Genomic DNA, 13,202 nt, shown 5'->3' with positions numbered 1-13,202 from the left:
TCTCACAGCACATAGATTCCCTCTAAAATGGATTTGCTTAAACCTTCAGTGAACACCCCAAACAGGTAGTATTTTATGGCAGTGATTCTGACTTTAACATAAGTCCTGCTAAACGAAAAGGAGTGCAACCGCCTAAAGCCCTTGGTTAGTGGCTGGAACCATTGCCTTCAGCCTTGCCTCTGCAGCCAAAGGGCAACTGTTGTAGCAGACTTCTTTCGGGATACGAAGGGAGAGCGAGCTTCCAGAAGCTTAAGGTCCTTTAGACAATTGTTAAGTCAGGTCAATCTTCTGCATCCTGAGAGGTAGAGGGTACAATCCCTCAGGCATCCTTGTTCCTCTGGCTAATGACTTTGGCTAGATTGTCTTTCCTTTTCCCACACCACCCACAGGACAACAGACAACTTGGGATGTCCTTGACCTTGTAACGATCTTATCACTTGTTCATTGTTCCATCCAAATATCCTGTATGCTGCAAAACACAGTTTCCCACCTTGAAAGTTTGCCTCAGAAGCGAAAAACAAACATGCTGTTAATTCTCCTGTCTGTAGCAAAATGAGCTCAGTTGTAACCCAAATATTAGCTCTTAATATTACCTTGTTAGCAGTAATCATTTGAAATAATTGTAGGCGATTGAACAGCTTTTATTGGAGTATTATGTCTGAGTAAACTACTAAGTTCATATCAGACAAAGGGTCTTTCATGGGATCTGTGAGGGATCCTATGAAGGATTCATGGAGGACAAGTCTATCAATAGCTACTAGCCATGATGAAGGCCATACTTCCCCCTTGCTCCCTACTCACCCCCTTTAATTGACCCTGGGAGGCTCAGAAGAACCCCGATAATAAGGGGAGGGACCAGAGGGGAGAACGATTCACCAGAAAAGCTGAAATGCTTGCCCTGACAGAACACTGCTTAAGGCAATATTGATTTCCATTATACAGCAGCTGGATAATTAAAATATTACTATTTTTCATCACTGAAATTTTAAAATCTTATTGACACAACAAGAATTTCCACAAAAATCTTTCCATTGGAAAATAAATCTGCTCTTCAGGGCCAGAACAAATGATAACTAAGATCAGGGCCAGCCCACCCATGAGGCAGACTGAAGCAGCTGCCTCAGGCAGTGGAAATGAAAGAGGCAGTGCCCCTGTGGGCAAATCAGTCCCTCCCCACCACCTCCACCACCAGTGAAGAAGCATTGCCAGCAGCAGCACCACTTTCCAGCAAGATCTCATGAGATCTTCCCCACTGCCGGGGGCACTGGTGAGAGTACCACCTCTACAGCTTCCCAGGTAAGGGTTGTGACATGGTGCCGCAGCATGGCAGCATGATCCTGTTTCCCCTCAGATGGTGAAATGGGACACGCTCCCCCAGTTTAGATGTATTAAAATCACACTTGCTTTTCCATTTGTTTCTGCCATCTCAAATGGGAAAGATTTGTGTTAATGGATCAGTGTCAAGAATCCTACTCTTTATATAGATGGATTCAAGGCTGTGGGTGGCTACAGGCTGCCCCCAAGGTATTCCAGCCACAAGTATGATGGCAGCCAGCTCATTCACAGATCAGGTTCCATGTGGATTTCCATTGCAATAACTGAGGTAAAAGTCACTCTGTGGTGGGAAATGGGCCTTGGTTGTGTCCGAAGGTTCAAGCCTCAAGCCTGTAATTATATTTTTCATAAGATGCCTGGAGGACGGAGCAACTTCCTATCTTCACTTAGTTTGACTTACTGTAAACCACCATACGCCTTCTCGTATCCAGTCTTGGATTCTTGAGTTCTGGAAAGTGATATGCACCCAGTATTTACTGTCTTGCGTGAGTTGTGAAACACCAAAGAGAAAGCACCTTTCCCATAGATCCTATGCAAAACCCTGCTGATGGAGGACAACTTATGGAAGCAGAGTATAATTAAGCGGAGTAGCTCAGTGGGAGACCACATGAGCTGATACAGAAGATCTCAGTAGCAGCCAGTATACCAGAGTACACTGAATAGGAGCGTACTTAATAGACAACAGATCTTATTCTGCCAAAGTTATGAGATGGATAGTGAAGCCATTTCTCCCTATTCAACCAGTTGAACTAGGCACTAGCAAACACTCTATGGTGGGTGATGTGGGTGGGAAGACACACTGAAACTCAATCTTAAATAGGGAAAGGCACATCAGAATAAGGCCTACATCTGAACAATGCTGGAGGAGATCGCAAATTTGAGTAAGGAGAGCTAGAAAGGTGTCTGCCAGCAAGCAGCAAAGAGGCAATTAATGTTCTCATATTGTGGTTGTCTTACATAAGCTGTTGCTGCTTTAACTTTGACTTTTCACAATCCCAGGCATCTCTACTTGAAAAAAAGCATCAGCTAGCGTGTGATGGAGAAAACCTCCCCCCGAGACTCTGAAGAGCTACAGCCAATACTGGGCTATGTGGACAAGAAAACGGACCTAAGATAAGGCAATTTCCTATGGTTCTAGTTGTTATGCTAAGGCTTGCTCTACCAAAATAGGATGCAAGTCACTACTTTAAAGCAGCAAATTGTTTCTAAACTGCCTTAGAAAATCAGTGACCCGCATCCTGTTTTGATGCATAGTGTTAATAATGGTTCTTATTATTGTGTACTGGCTTTGAATTGATTGTGTACTGGAACCCCATGGCTGTTTCACAATTTTATTTAGGAGAAGAGGAGACTTCCACAGTATGCCTGATCTTTGTTGTTTGTTTGGGGTAGTGTTCATATTATGGGTAGTCACAGCATTTGCAGCTGTCTTTGAAGACCAGGCCAGCTGCACAATTAAATTGAAAAGTCTGGTTTCCCGCACAAATGTAGAATTTTGACTTGTCTTTGGGGTCTGCATGGATGCCATCAACTTTCCCAACACAAAAAATTTCATCTCCAGAATCCCCTGGCGTCGTGACAACAGGATCAACCGTGGGTGTAACTGAAGGATCAACCGTAGGTGTACTTGGAGGATCAACCAGAGGGCAGTTTGGCACAATGGGATCTGAAACAAAATTGAACAGCTAGTGTTAACAGTTGTGATATTCTCATTTATACACACAGAGACACTTTTCTCTTTTCCCTGTTCTCCTCATCTCCCTCAGTTCCACTGCATGAGCATGGTGGATGCAACCCAGGGAGAAGACTACAGAGTCTTTCAGTTCCCTACCAAAGTCCATTCCCAAGTCAAGGAAATGATAGCTCTCTCTCAGATATCAGAGTTTTCAGATATATCAAGCTGGTCAAACTGTGGGCTAAGAACCAGTAATGGGCCTCAGCACCACTGCCCATTTCCTGGATGTACCATAGGCTTTTGGTTGGACCAACAGCAACCGACCCCAACATGTGCAGTGCAGAGGTGTATGTGTGTGCAGGAGCTGGTTAGAGAACAAGGCTTTAACATGCTAAGAAGGAGGCAGGGGGAAGGAAGAGAATAGAATAAAGGAAATGGGCAGAGTGGCTAGCCAAGTCTGAGGGAAGGAAAAGAGAAAATGGGAAGGAGGGAGGCAAAAGGGACAGATGGGCTGAGGGAGAAGAAAAGAAGGAACCATTTCTGAAGAGGAATTAGATATCAACAGAATATGATGTCGGTAATTGCCAACTGATTATGTCAAACTCTGTCTCCATCCTCCACCATTTGTGACTGGCTCTGCCTCGGCACCATCATTTTGTGAATGCACATTTACAATGCATGTGGCCATAGTTCCCAGCCTTCTTGAGTGAGCTAGAAATTTTGAGAACCCCTGGTGTGGGTGAAAGAGAAGGCTTCACAAGCACCAAACCAGCCAAGTAATAATATAGAGGCACTTCTGCTCCAACACAGTCACCTAGGTTGTCATTATTGTAACTATTGGGAAAGGCCAGCAAGAGGGACACCAACAATTCAGGCTTGCTCAAAATATGTTATGCACTTTTCATTCCCATCTCAATACTAGAGAAGATGTAAAAGTTGCCCTCCATCACACTCTCTTACCATTTGTTTCAAGCAATCGCTTCAGCTCAGTTATTAAAGGATTTATTCCCTGATTACATTCAGTACCACGGAAGTCATCCAAGTCTATGGCCCAAACCATGGCGCCTCCAAACTTATGCTCTTTCAGATATTTGGCCTACAATTTTAAGAAATGTAAAAAATGACTATATATTCTGATTTGCCATCATATGTAAACAGATGCAATGGAATCACCAAAAAAAGGTAGACAGAAATAGATGATATAACAGTTTGTATATCATTACCCTCCATAGAATTAATTCATTAAAAAGAACTGTCTTTGACCCACCCATTAGACCTTCCAGGGTTTAGGGGCTTCTAAATTTAGAAAAGATAAGATTAAGGGTGAGGATAGAGAAATCATTATGTATCAATTGTGCATGTGTTCATTCAAGTTTATTCCATCCCATTTCCACATTAATCTGTGATATATCTGCATACAACAAGTCCGTATGAACATTTGTATCTAAATACTGTATGTATTTTATCACAAAATATGGATTTAAAAACTTAAACTCATTTCTATCTTAAAATACTTTTTTTTCATGCATCCAAATATGTTATTTGAGCCAAGAAGTTTATCACAACATTTGGAGAAGTGTGGAATCTGAGGGATAATTATGTTCTGGTCTGGCTATTAGTCCAGGCAGTACAAATTGGTTTGGTTCATTTAAAGTATGGACCAGACAAAAATCTCCTCCAACTATTATACAATGGTACAAATGTTTAACTTACTGCTCTCCCTGCAGTTAATTTAACAACAGGGAGACATGTTAGACATTTATAAAATTGTATGGCAAGGAAAAAGAGGGTAAAGTTCAATCATTCTCCCTTCAGTAACAAGTGTAATCATGTATGTCTCAACATCAGAAATAAATATTTTAGAGATAGAATTAGTAAATAAAGTTTTAAAACAAACAAAAAGACTTACTTTGTGTCTATAACTACAAATATCATCATATGTAACCCATACATTCCCCTTGTAGGCATATGGGACTTTTTGATCCTCCAGCCATCGTACTTCAGCATCCTTTAGGAAAGCGCACACCTATCAAAAACAGGAAATTAATGAGATTATCCAGACTTGCCTTGAAACAAATAAGCTATTGCTTTTTTGCTTTGAGTCAAAGGCCATCTAGTCTAAGTTCCTGCTGATACAGGAAATCCAGTACTTTAGCATCCCTGATAGGTAGCTATCCTATCCACATAACTGAACAATGCCTGGCTGAAAATTAGGCAGCTTGATTTAGACTCACTGAGGACTTGACACGTACAGTCTCAAACGCCTTGGCTCCTGGACAAATCGGCTCCCAAACAATCAAAACCCAGAAGTGAGTGTTCTGGTTTTCAAACGTTCTTTTGGAAGCCGAACGTCCAGTGGGGCTTCCGCAGCTTCTGATTGGCTGCAGGAGCTTCCTACAGCCAATCAGAAGCCGTGCTTTGGTTTCTGAACATTTTGGAAGTCGAACAGACTTCCGGAACGGTTTCCATTCGACTTCCAAGGCACGACTGTAATGCAGAAACGATGGTGGGCAAGTAAGTTTGTCTTTCAACTCTTCTGGTATCTCATGAAAGGACGAAGGAGGTTTGTGGACCTTTTCCCCCCAATGCAAATATGAACTGCATCACAGCAACAGCAACAGTAAATATTCTCAGTAACAGCAACAAACCTCAACCTTTTATATGTGTAATTATAAAATTCATCATTACAAAGCGTCATGTTCTCAGGTTTCATACCTCAAAGTAAGCCCAATATCCAGCCTCCTCTGTATACGGCCCTGGGGGGCCAGCACCAGAGACTGAAGCACAGAGACCTGTGCTGCCACTATTACTGAGCGTGAAAGAACGCCCATAGGTGGGGAATCCCATGAGGAGTTTCTCAGCCGGGGCCCCTTGGTCCCTCCAATACTCCATCGCATACGCCTGCCAAAACACAAAGAGGTGCATCTTTTACAATGTATTTTAATCTTACTAGATAAGAAAGGGGCTTCAAGGGATCTTTACTCACGCAGTTGAAATAGTCGACGTCACACCAGTCAGAACCTGAGTACAGGGGGCTGTTGCATCCAGTGGTACTATCCCAGTCACCGTGGAAGTCATACGTCATCACGCTGATGAAATCCATGAGTCTGATGCAAATCAGTAATCATCCGTTAGGAAGCAGTGGCTCACCAGGCACCGAATTCAACCACCATGTCATTGCGGTTTGCTCTTGTGGGGAAATGAGCTAAAATGCCACCAGTCAAATGGAGCATCATTTTGCACTTACTGAATCTGACTCCCATATACATAGACTTCCCTTTGCCCTTGTAAGATATGGAAAATATGCAAGTTCAGGCCTATGGATCAGAAGTCCAACCTAGCTGACAGAAGGTGCTCTGATTCAATGGGAGAGGTGTGTGTTATTTGACTGGAAGGGGTTTGTGAATTCCCTCTTTCCCCTCACACAGCCTACTATGTTGTTCCAAAAGATCTACCAACCCATTTGAGCAGATTTGAGGGAAGTGCAGAGAGAAGAGAAAATCAGGAAAAATTGTCTTCCTCATTTCCATCAACAGAAACTTGTGGTAGGCCCAAGTGCCTTCCATCAGCAGAGGGTCACAACTGGATACAACCTATGGCTATGAGTGGGGAGGGGGAGCACAAAGCATCCTACTCCCATTTTTAATTACTTTTGTCTATTATTATTTTTGTTAAGAAAGAAAAGCAATTGCCAAAACACGTTTTTGCAGTGTTACATGGTTACAATATAGACTACATTCTGAATAAAAAGTGTCCATTACTCTTCTAAATCAGTTAAAATTTATTCTTCCTTTATCCACTAAAACATCCATCTCAGTAATCTCTCAGACTTTGAGGAGCCACTGCAATCCTAACAGCAAGAGCCCAACACTCATCCATACCTAATGAATCTCCCAGGATCTTTTACAAGGGATATTAAAACCCTGATCCTAAAAACACTGGTTTGGAAATCCCATTCATTTCAAGAGAATTGTCAGTCCTGGTAAATTTGAGGAGCTCATGTGCAGTGTCGAAAACCAACCCTAGTAATGTGTGTTTTTACAAAGGGTGCATTAATTGTTGTATTTAGGAAAGATGGCCATTATGATTTCAACCTGTTCCTGTATTTATAAAAGGAGAGGGTGTACTTCCTGCATACAATAACTGTGCAAGATCACATTGAATTAGACCCAGGGTATCTTGAGAATTCTACTTACTGCCCTAGCTTAGCAATTTCATATCCAGCATCAATCGTTTCCACACCAGCAGACACTGCAGCTGTGATCAGCAGACTGGATGCCCCGCTTCTTGCAGCTTCCTTTGTAAAGGCATCCCGCATTTCCTGTGATACATGAATGGTGAGCAATGCTTATTGAAGAGGATAAATAAATTTATTAATGTCTTGGGTAAAGGAGGTAAAATTGGTCAAGAATATTTGCAACTGGTGTATTCAGGTGAGGTGACATTCCTACCTGAACCAGGGTTGTAAAGCGTTGCTTGTCCTCAGAAGGGCTTCCCCTAGAGCCTGGGTATTCAAAGTCCAGGTCAATTCCATCAAAACCATATTTGCGGAGGTATGCAATCACTGAATTTATGAAGGTCTCACGGTTCGCAGCTGTAGAAACCATGATGGTGAACCTGTGGAGAAGTCCACTCTTAAATATGATTTCTTTTTTTCTGCTAGTGCAGACAAAAACAAACTTTGGAGCATAACACAGCAGAGTTAAGCACTCTTCATTAATTCTTTGTTCAGAAATATCTGGGACTTAGAAGTGCTTCATGTGCTGAACATAATCATGCTGAACCACAACATTTCAATATTTTCCAAAACCCATTTTTGTCTTCATCACTGTACTCATTATCACGCCTTATTATATTAATGCTTCATTTCTCTGTTGAATACAAATTATAAATCTTGACAAAGAGCGTTTCTGATCTTTGAAGTAATATCACACTTCAGTGAAATGCAAATCAGCTTGGCTTTACTCAATGCAGATTAGCAGGAGACAGAATCTGCAAAGTTTTACCTTGTGTGTATAAACAATGGTTTGTTTATTAGATGTTGACAAAAGCCTTTGACCATGTACAGAGAGCATCTCCACAACAGTACACCAATGAAGAATATAGGCATCATGACAAGAATTGGTGTTGAGCAATTAACACCTTCCAGCACCCAACCTCACAATCATTCCTTTGGGCATGGTCACTGGAAAACTGCAGAGTATTATTTTTAAAAAAACCTACCATAAGTAGGGTTACATATTTCATCAGAATTCAATGAACCGTTGGCACATAGCAGAACAAGGCGTAATGTCCCATGAAGTGGAATCAGGCTATGTATGGTGTTATCAGAAACCTTCTCACCATCAGTGGTGCCAGCATAAAATGAATAGGAAAAGACTCACAATTCAGTGCCAAAGTTCCATCCTCCAATTGAGAGCAGTGTCACCAGTTCCGAATTCCTGTGAGAAAAGGCAGACACAGTACAAACAGCACAATTATTTTGCTGCTTTTAAACACCCCTCCCTCAACACAATTTTCTTTAATGATAAAGAAAAATGACAGTGTTTGCACTGCATCTTTCAACTATAAAATCTGGCTGTGCGGCCACACTGACACTGGCAGCCACTTGCTCACATCACCCTTTGCCATACAATGGAATTATGCAGCATGCGCAATGCAGCACTGATGACCCAATATCTGAAACTAGAAGGAATCCATGAGCTCTCACCCTTGTTTGACACATTATGTCACTCCCATGAATGCAGGCACAACAGCAGATTCCACTTCTACCAAAATGAGTTGCATGCAACATGTGAACAACAGAATTATAGAGTGAAGTAGTGGAAGAAATCCAAAATTTACTCTGCCACTACCTTCAGAGACAAGAATCAACAGCAACCAAATTCTTCTGTGCCACAGATGCAGGCAGAAGAAGGAGATATGTGTCTGCACTGGTGCTGTGCTGATAGTTTATTCTGCATTTATAGCTGTTGCATAGTATGGATAATACCCAGCTAAGTCATTACAGTGTGACATCAATGGACTTTATTTATGCCCATTGATTTAAATGAGTGGCTTCCAACAAGGTAGTTCTATTAGCGCATGAATTTCTGGCTGCACTTTAGAACTTCCACTCCCTCTCCTTCGCCCATGCATGCCTCAAATGTGTTCTGTAGGTTCCCCCAACTCTCCAGAACTGATATGGGGAGGGAGCAAGGGGCATGTGGGGAAAAGAGAGGGGGGAGCAGCCAGAGACCTAGCACTATTAAAACTACTTCATTGGATATCACTCAACCTGTCTTCTCTATCATTGTTTATCACCCTGTTTTTATAAGCAGGATTCAGATAAGCTACCTTAACACAACTTCATAATTCTGACCTCTCTTTCAGTGCTTGGATCCGAGGGAAGAGTTCTTCATCATTCCATTCATAAGGTGCTATCTCGTTGTTTTTCATAGTAACAAAGGCATAACACAAGTGGGTGCAAAGCTGTGGGTCGACATTTTCCGGGAAATACGTCATAGGGCTTGGCCTATACTGAGACCAGTTGGTGAAGTAGCACACGAGTTTATAAGCTGTGCCTGGATGGAGAAAAGAAAACCACAGTTAATTAGGCAGAAGAAACCTCTGCTTGTGGCTTATTCATGTCACACATTCAATGACTGATTCAAGTCACACAGGGTTTGTTCTTACATGCATTTTCTTCAGCAATAATATGACTAAACTAAGGATTTTTAGATTTTACATATCATCTGAGCTGGACTTCTGTACAATGGTACCTCGGGTTAAGAACTTAATTCGTTCCAGAGGTCCTTTCTTAACCTGAAACTGTTCTTAACCTGAGGTACCACTTTAGCTAATGGGACCTCCCACTTCCACTGCGCCGCCGCCACACAATTTCTGTTCTCATCCTGAAGCAAAGTTCTTAACCCAAGGTACTATTTCTGGGTTAGCGGAGTCTGTAACCTGAAGCATCTGTAACCTGAGGTACCACTGTATTTTATACTGAGGTATTTCCCTCTCCCTCATCTTCCAGTCCCTCTCCCTGTGACAACAACATGTCATTGCAACCTTGAGCTCAGTTATCCCCATGAGTGCCATATACTCCCTTGTCCCTCTTATTGTACCAGGAACAGTCTGTACGTTCTTGCCTGCTCCTAGTAAATCATTGTCCCTACTGTGCCCCTATTTCTGTATTTCAGAGAAATTGGTGGGAGTGGCATCTTGTAAATGTTTCATTAGTGTGACTTTATTTATTGGTGTTCAGTTCCTTCCATTAGTGGGAATCAGGTCATGATGCATCTTCACATATTTAATGCAGCCACATGGACACAAAACTAATAAAACGAATAAGCTGCTTACCCAGCTGCAGGTGCAGCAAAATGGCCAAGCCTGCAAAAGAAAATGACAGAATAAGGATAATAGAAAAAGAGCAAGTGAGAAACACCATGAGCAGGGTTCCATTCCATTGTTAATGTTTTCCCAGCATCCATAAAGCTACCAAAAGTGTGTTATGTCTAAGAATACAAACCTATCCCATGGCCAACAGTAGGAGGACTTGAAGCTGTGATACATTCCCAGCTCTGGTACTTACACCGGCGAGGCAGCCTTCACTGAATCAGCTCCTTCGTGTGTCCCACCTCCCCATGCCCCAATGCTAAGGGATATGACAGAGAAACAGTTTGGCCTTTTGAATTTGATGAAGTGGAAATATCCCTGGAGTGCAACTGTTGTCTTTGAGGGGTTGGTGCAAGATGAGCAGCTTTCCTGTCGGCCCCACTATGAGCTGCTTCTATATTTGTGAACAAATTGAATGTTATCAAAGCACTGGTGCTTTCTCATCCAAAGAAACCTAAACTCAGAAGTGCCTCTGAAATTTCTGCTTCGGAAATTGGGTTGCCAGTAATAAGACTTCCTGATCTCATATCGGGCCATCAAATGACCCTGACCACAAAGAAACTGTTCACCCACTGAATCTGCCCTTAAGCAAATGTTTTAGCAAAATTTGTGTATTAATGCAAAACTTAATAGGGAAAGATGTCATAATGCAAAGCTTTCCAGGGATGTTTTTTTTAAAAAATTCTGGTTTCAACAGTTGGCAGGTCTCCAGAATGCAAGAGTTACTTACCAACCCACAGCAGACATTTCCCCATCTTTCCTCCTGACTTCGAATGGAAGTCCAGATCAGGAGATGAGCAAGGCTTTATATGGAGGCCGAAATACCAGCTATCACTGTGGAACCCACACACCTGTGGTACACCCACCAGATTGCATACTACCCAGACAAATAGAACAATCAATAAAATCTCATGTATTCAAGGGCAACAGCAACTTGAGCATCTGACTAACACTTCAAAAGTCTCTATCCTGGCAAAGACCCCTCTAGAGAACCCATGTGATATAATGGTCAGACTAGGGGAACTGCTCTTGGAACAATCACTACCAGGGATGGGAAGGATGTGTCCATTTTGGTTCTCTCAGATTCTCATTTTTCCAATCTTCAATTCAGTTCTCTACATTTCTGCAGCAATTTTTTTATATATTTTTGTCCTGGTGAAAATTCTTCGGCATTTTAGTGTGAATTTTTCCTAATAAACACATTTTTGGATGAAGTTTATTGTTGTTAGCAAGTTCTCCTAATATAATGCAGGCTTGTGTGTTATTTTCACTAAGATACAGTTGTACCTTGGAAGTTGAACAGAATCCGTTCCAGAAGTCCTTTCAACTTCCAAAATATTCAAAAACCAAATCACAGCTTCTGATTGGCTGCAAGGTATGACTGTATTCATTTTAATGCACACTTTCCCCTAATATATGCATTTTTGTAAACATTTTTTGGTTGGGGAACTCCCTTGCAAAATTCGGGTAAGTGTGAACATTGAAAGATGGTTGTGTTGTGGTTCTCATATTGTTTTGCAAATTTTATAGATTCTGCTTTAAATGTGAACTGAATTTCCATCCCCTGTTACCTGACCCTATTTTATTCTCACGGGGTGCTGTGAGAATAAAATAGGGAAGAAGCCCATCTATGTTCCCTGAGCTCCTTAGGGGGAGAGAAGGATATTCATGTAATAAAATAATAACAAATAAAACTGCAGGTGTCTTATCCTAGTGGGTCCAGCAAAAATGTGTGTACATTTCACCTGACAACAAATTCTCTTATTGTTTGAAATTATACCCCCATAACAAATTTGCATGACAAATACAGTCAGGGTCAGTTTTTGCATGCTTTTGAAAAATGGTGCAGAACATGATGTCACTGGTTTCTGCTTTTATGCATATTCAAATATATTTTGATGCAGATCCTAGTCAAATATTTGTGTTGATCCATCATACATCCAGGACTACATCGGCAGGTTTCATAATCAATTTTGAATCAGCAGGTGATGCTCTCTCTCCATGTTGATGGCAGGCTGGAAATAAACCATAGCACTAATATTCAAAGTACCCAGGGTTTTAATACAGTCACGAGGAACCTCTGGCTCTCCAGATGGTGTTGGACCATGATGTTGGAGGCCTAACCAGCATGGGGGGGGGGAATCAGGGATGATAGGAGTTGTAGTTCAAGAACATCTGGAAGGCCACAGGTTCCACAGCCCTGGTTTAATTAGGTGGTTCCATTTTGATGATGCTATTTGTTGAGCCAGTCATAGAGCAATTCAGATGTTCAACATCTGAGTTTCTCAGATTTGTTGACTTGGATAGGGTGATATAAGAGAAGTGCAGTGACTCAGTACTTCTTCAGTAATAGCCTCCTCCCCTTTGGCATCTTTCTGCTGAATGCCCCTTGAATAAAGATAAATATTGGCAAGAGTGGAGCAAACATTTGATCAATCAGAGCAAACTCTTTGAAATGTTCTAACTGGGCATGGTGTCAACTTAACCTTCAGAACGTGACAAGTAGCTTGACTGATTGAGCTTCATCTAATAATGAAAGAAAGTCAAGGCTATTTATTCTTGCCTCACCAGCCACCTCCCTCTGTTTGTACTTAGCCTGCCATATCCACAGCAAAGCAGTTTCTATTGTTTTGAAAATACCCATTTGGCTTTCCTATTCAACGGCCTTGGTTTGCCTTCACGTATGCAAAGCCAAAGTTAGACTCTTCCACAGCAATTATACAGAGGGAAATGTTTTTATACACTTATTATGAAGGTTACATTGCTCACATTTCTATTTCTGGTCAACTGAAGCGAACAACACAAAAGCCAT

The 13,202-nt window shown here is 41.7% G+C and overlaps 1 protein-coding gene across 1 annotated transcript; it reads right to left on the bottom strand.

Moving 5' to 3' along the window:
- Window positions 1–2,665: 2,665 nt before the first annotated feature.
- LOC309534788 (acidic mammalian chitinase-like) lies at window positions 2,666–10,362 on the bottom strand. The gene is made up of 10 exons (XM_082227175.1): window positions 10,355–10,362; window positions 9,372–9,573; window positions 8,395–8,451; window positions 7,462–7,627; window positions 7,207–7,331; window positions 5,997–6,117; window positions 5,726–5,911; window positions 4,920–5,036; window positions 3,971–4,106; window positions 2,666–3,001 (listed from the first exon to the last, which is right to left on the bottom strand). Exons 2-10 carry the CDS (start codon window positions 9,512–9,514, stop codon window positions 2,736–2,738), a joined length of 1,317 nt encoding a protein of 438 aa, XP_082083301.1. The 5' UTR covers window positions 9,515–9,573; window positions 10,355–10,362; the 3' UTR covers window positions 2,666–2,735.
- Between the last annotated feature and the right edge of the window lie 2,840 nt (window positions 10,363–13,202).

Source organism: Podarcis vaucheri (assembly GCF_965113315.1).
Source record: "Podarcis vaucheri genome assembly, chromosome: 6".
In the NCBI taxonomy this organism is placed as follows: domain Eukaryota; kingdom Metazoa; phylum Chordata; class Lepidosauria; order Squamata; family Lacertidae; genus Podarcis; species Podarcis vaucheri.
The sequence above is the reverse complement of the archived record's forward strand: the minus strand, read 5'-3'. Positions and strand labels throughout refer to the sequence as shown.

Excerpts from the sequence above, each read along its gene's own strand:
- LOC309534788 (XM_082227175.1), bottom strand. The coding sequence starts at position 9,514 with ATGACGTATTTCCCGGAAAATGTCGACCCACAGCTTTGCACCCACTTG. Across the intron at positions 6,118-7,206 it reads GAAATTGCTAAGCTAGGGCA|ACTCATGGATTTCATCAGCG; the intron begins GTAAGTAGAATT and ends GATTTGCATCAG. Across the intron at positions 3,002-3,970 it reads GCGATTGCTTGAAACAAATG|ATCCCATTGTGCCAAACTGC; the intron begins GTAAGAGAGTGT and ends ATTTTGTTTCAG.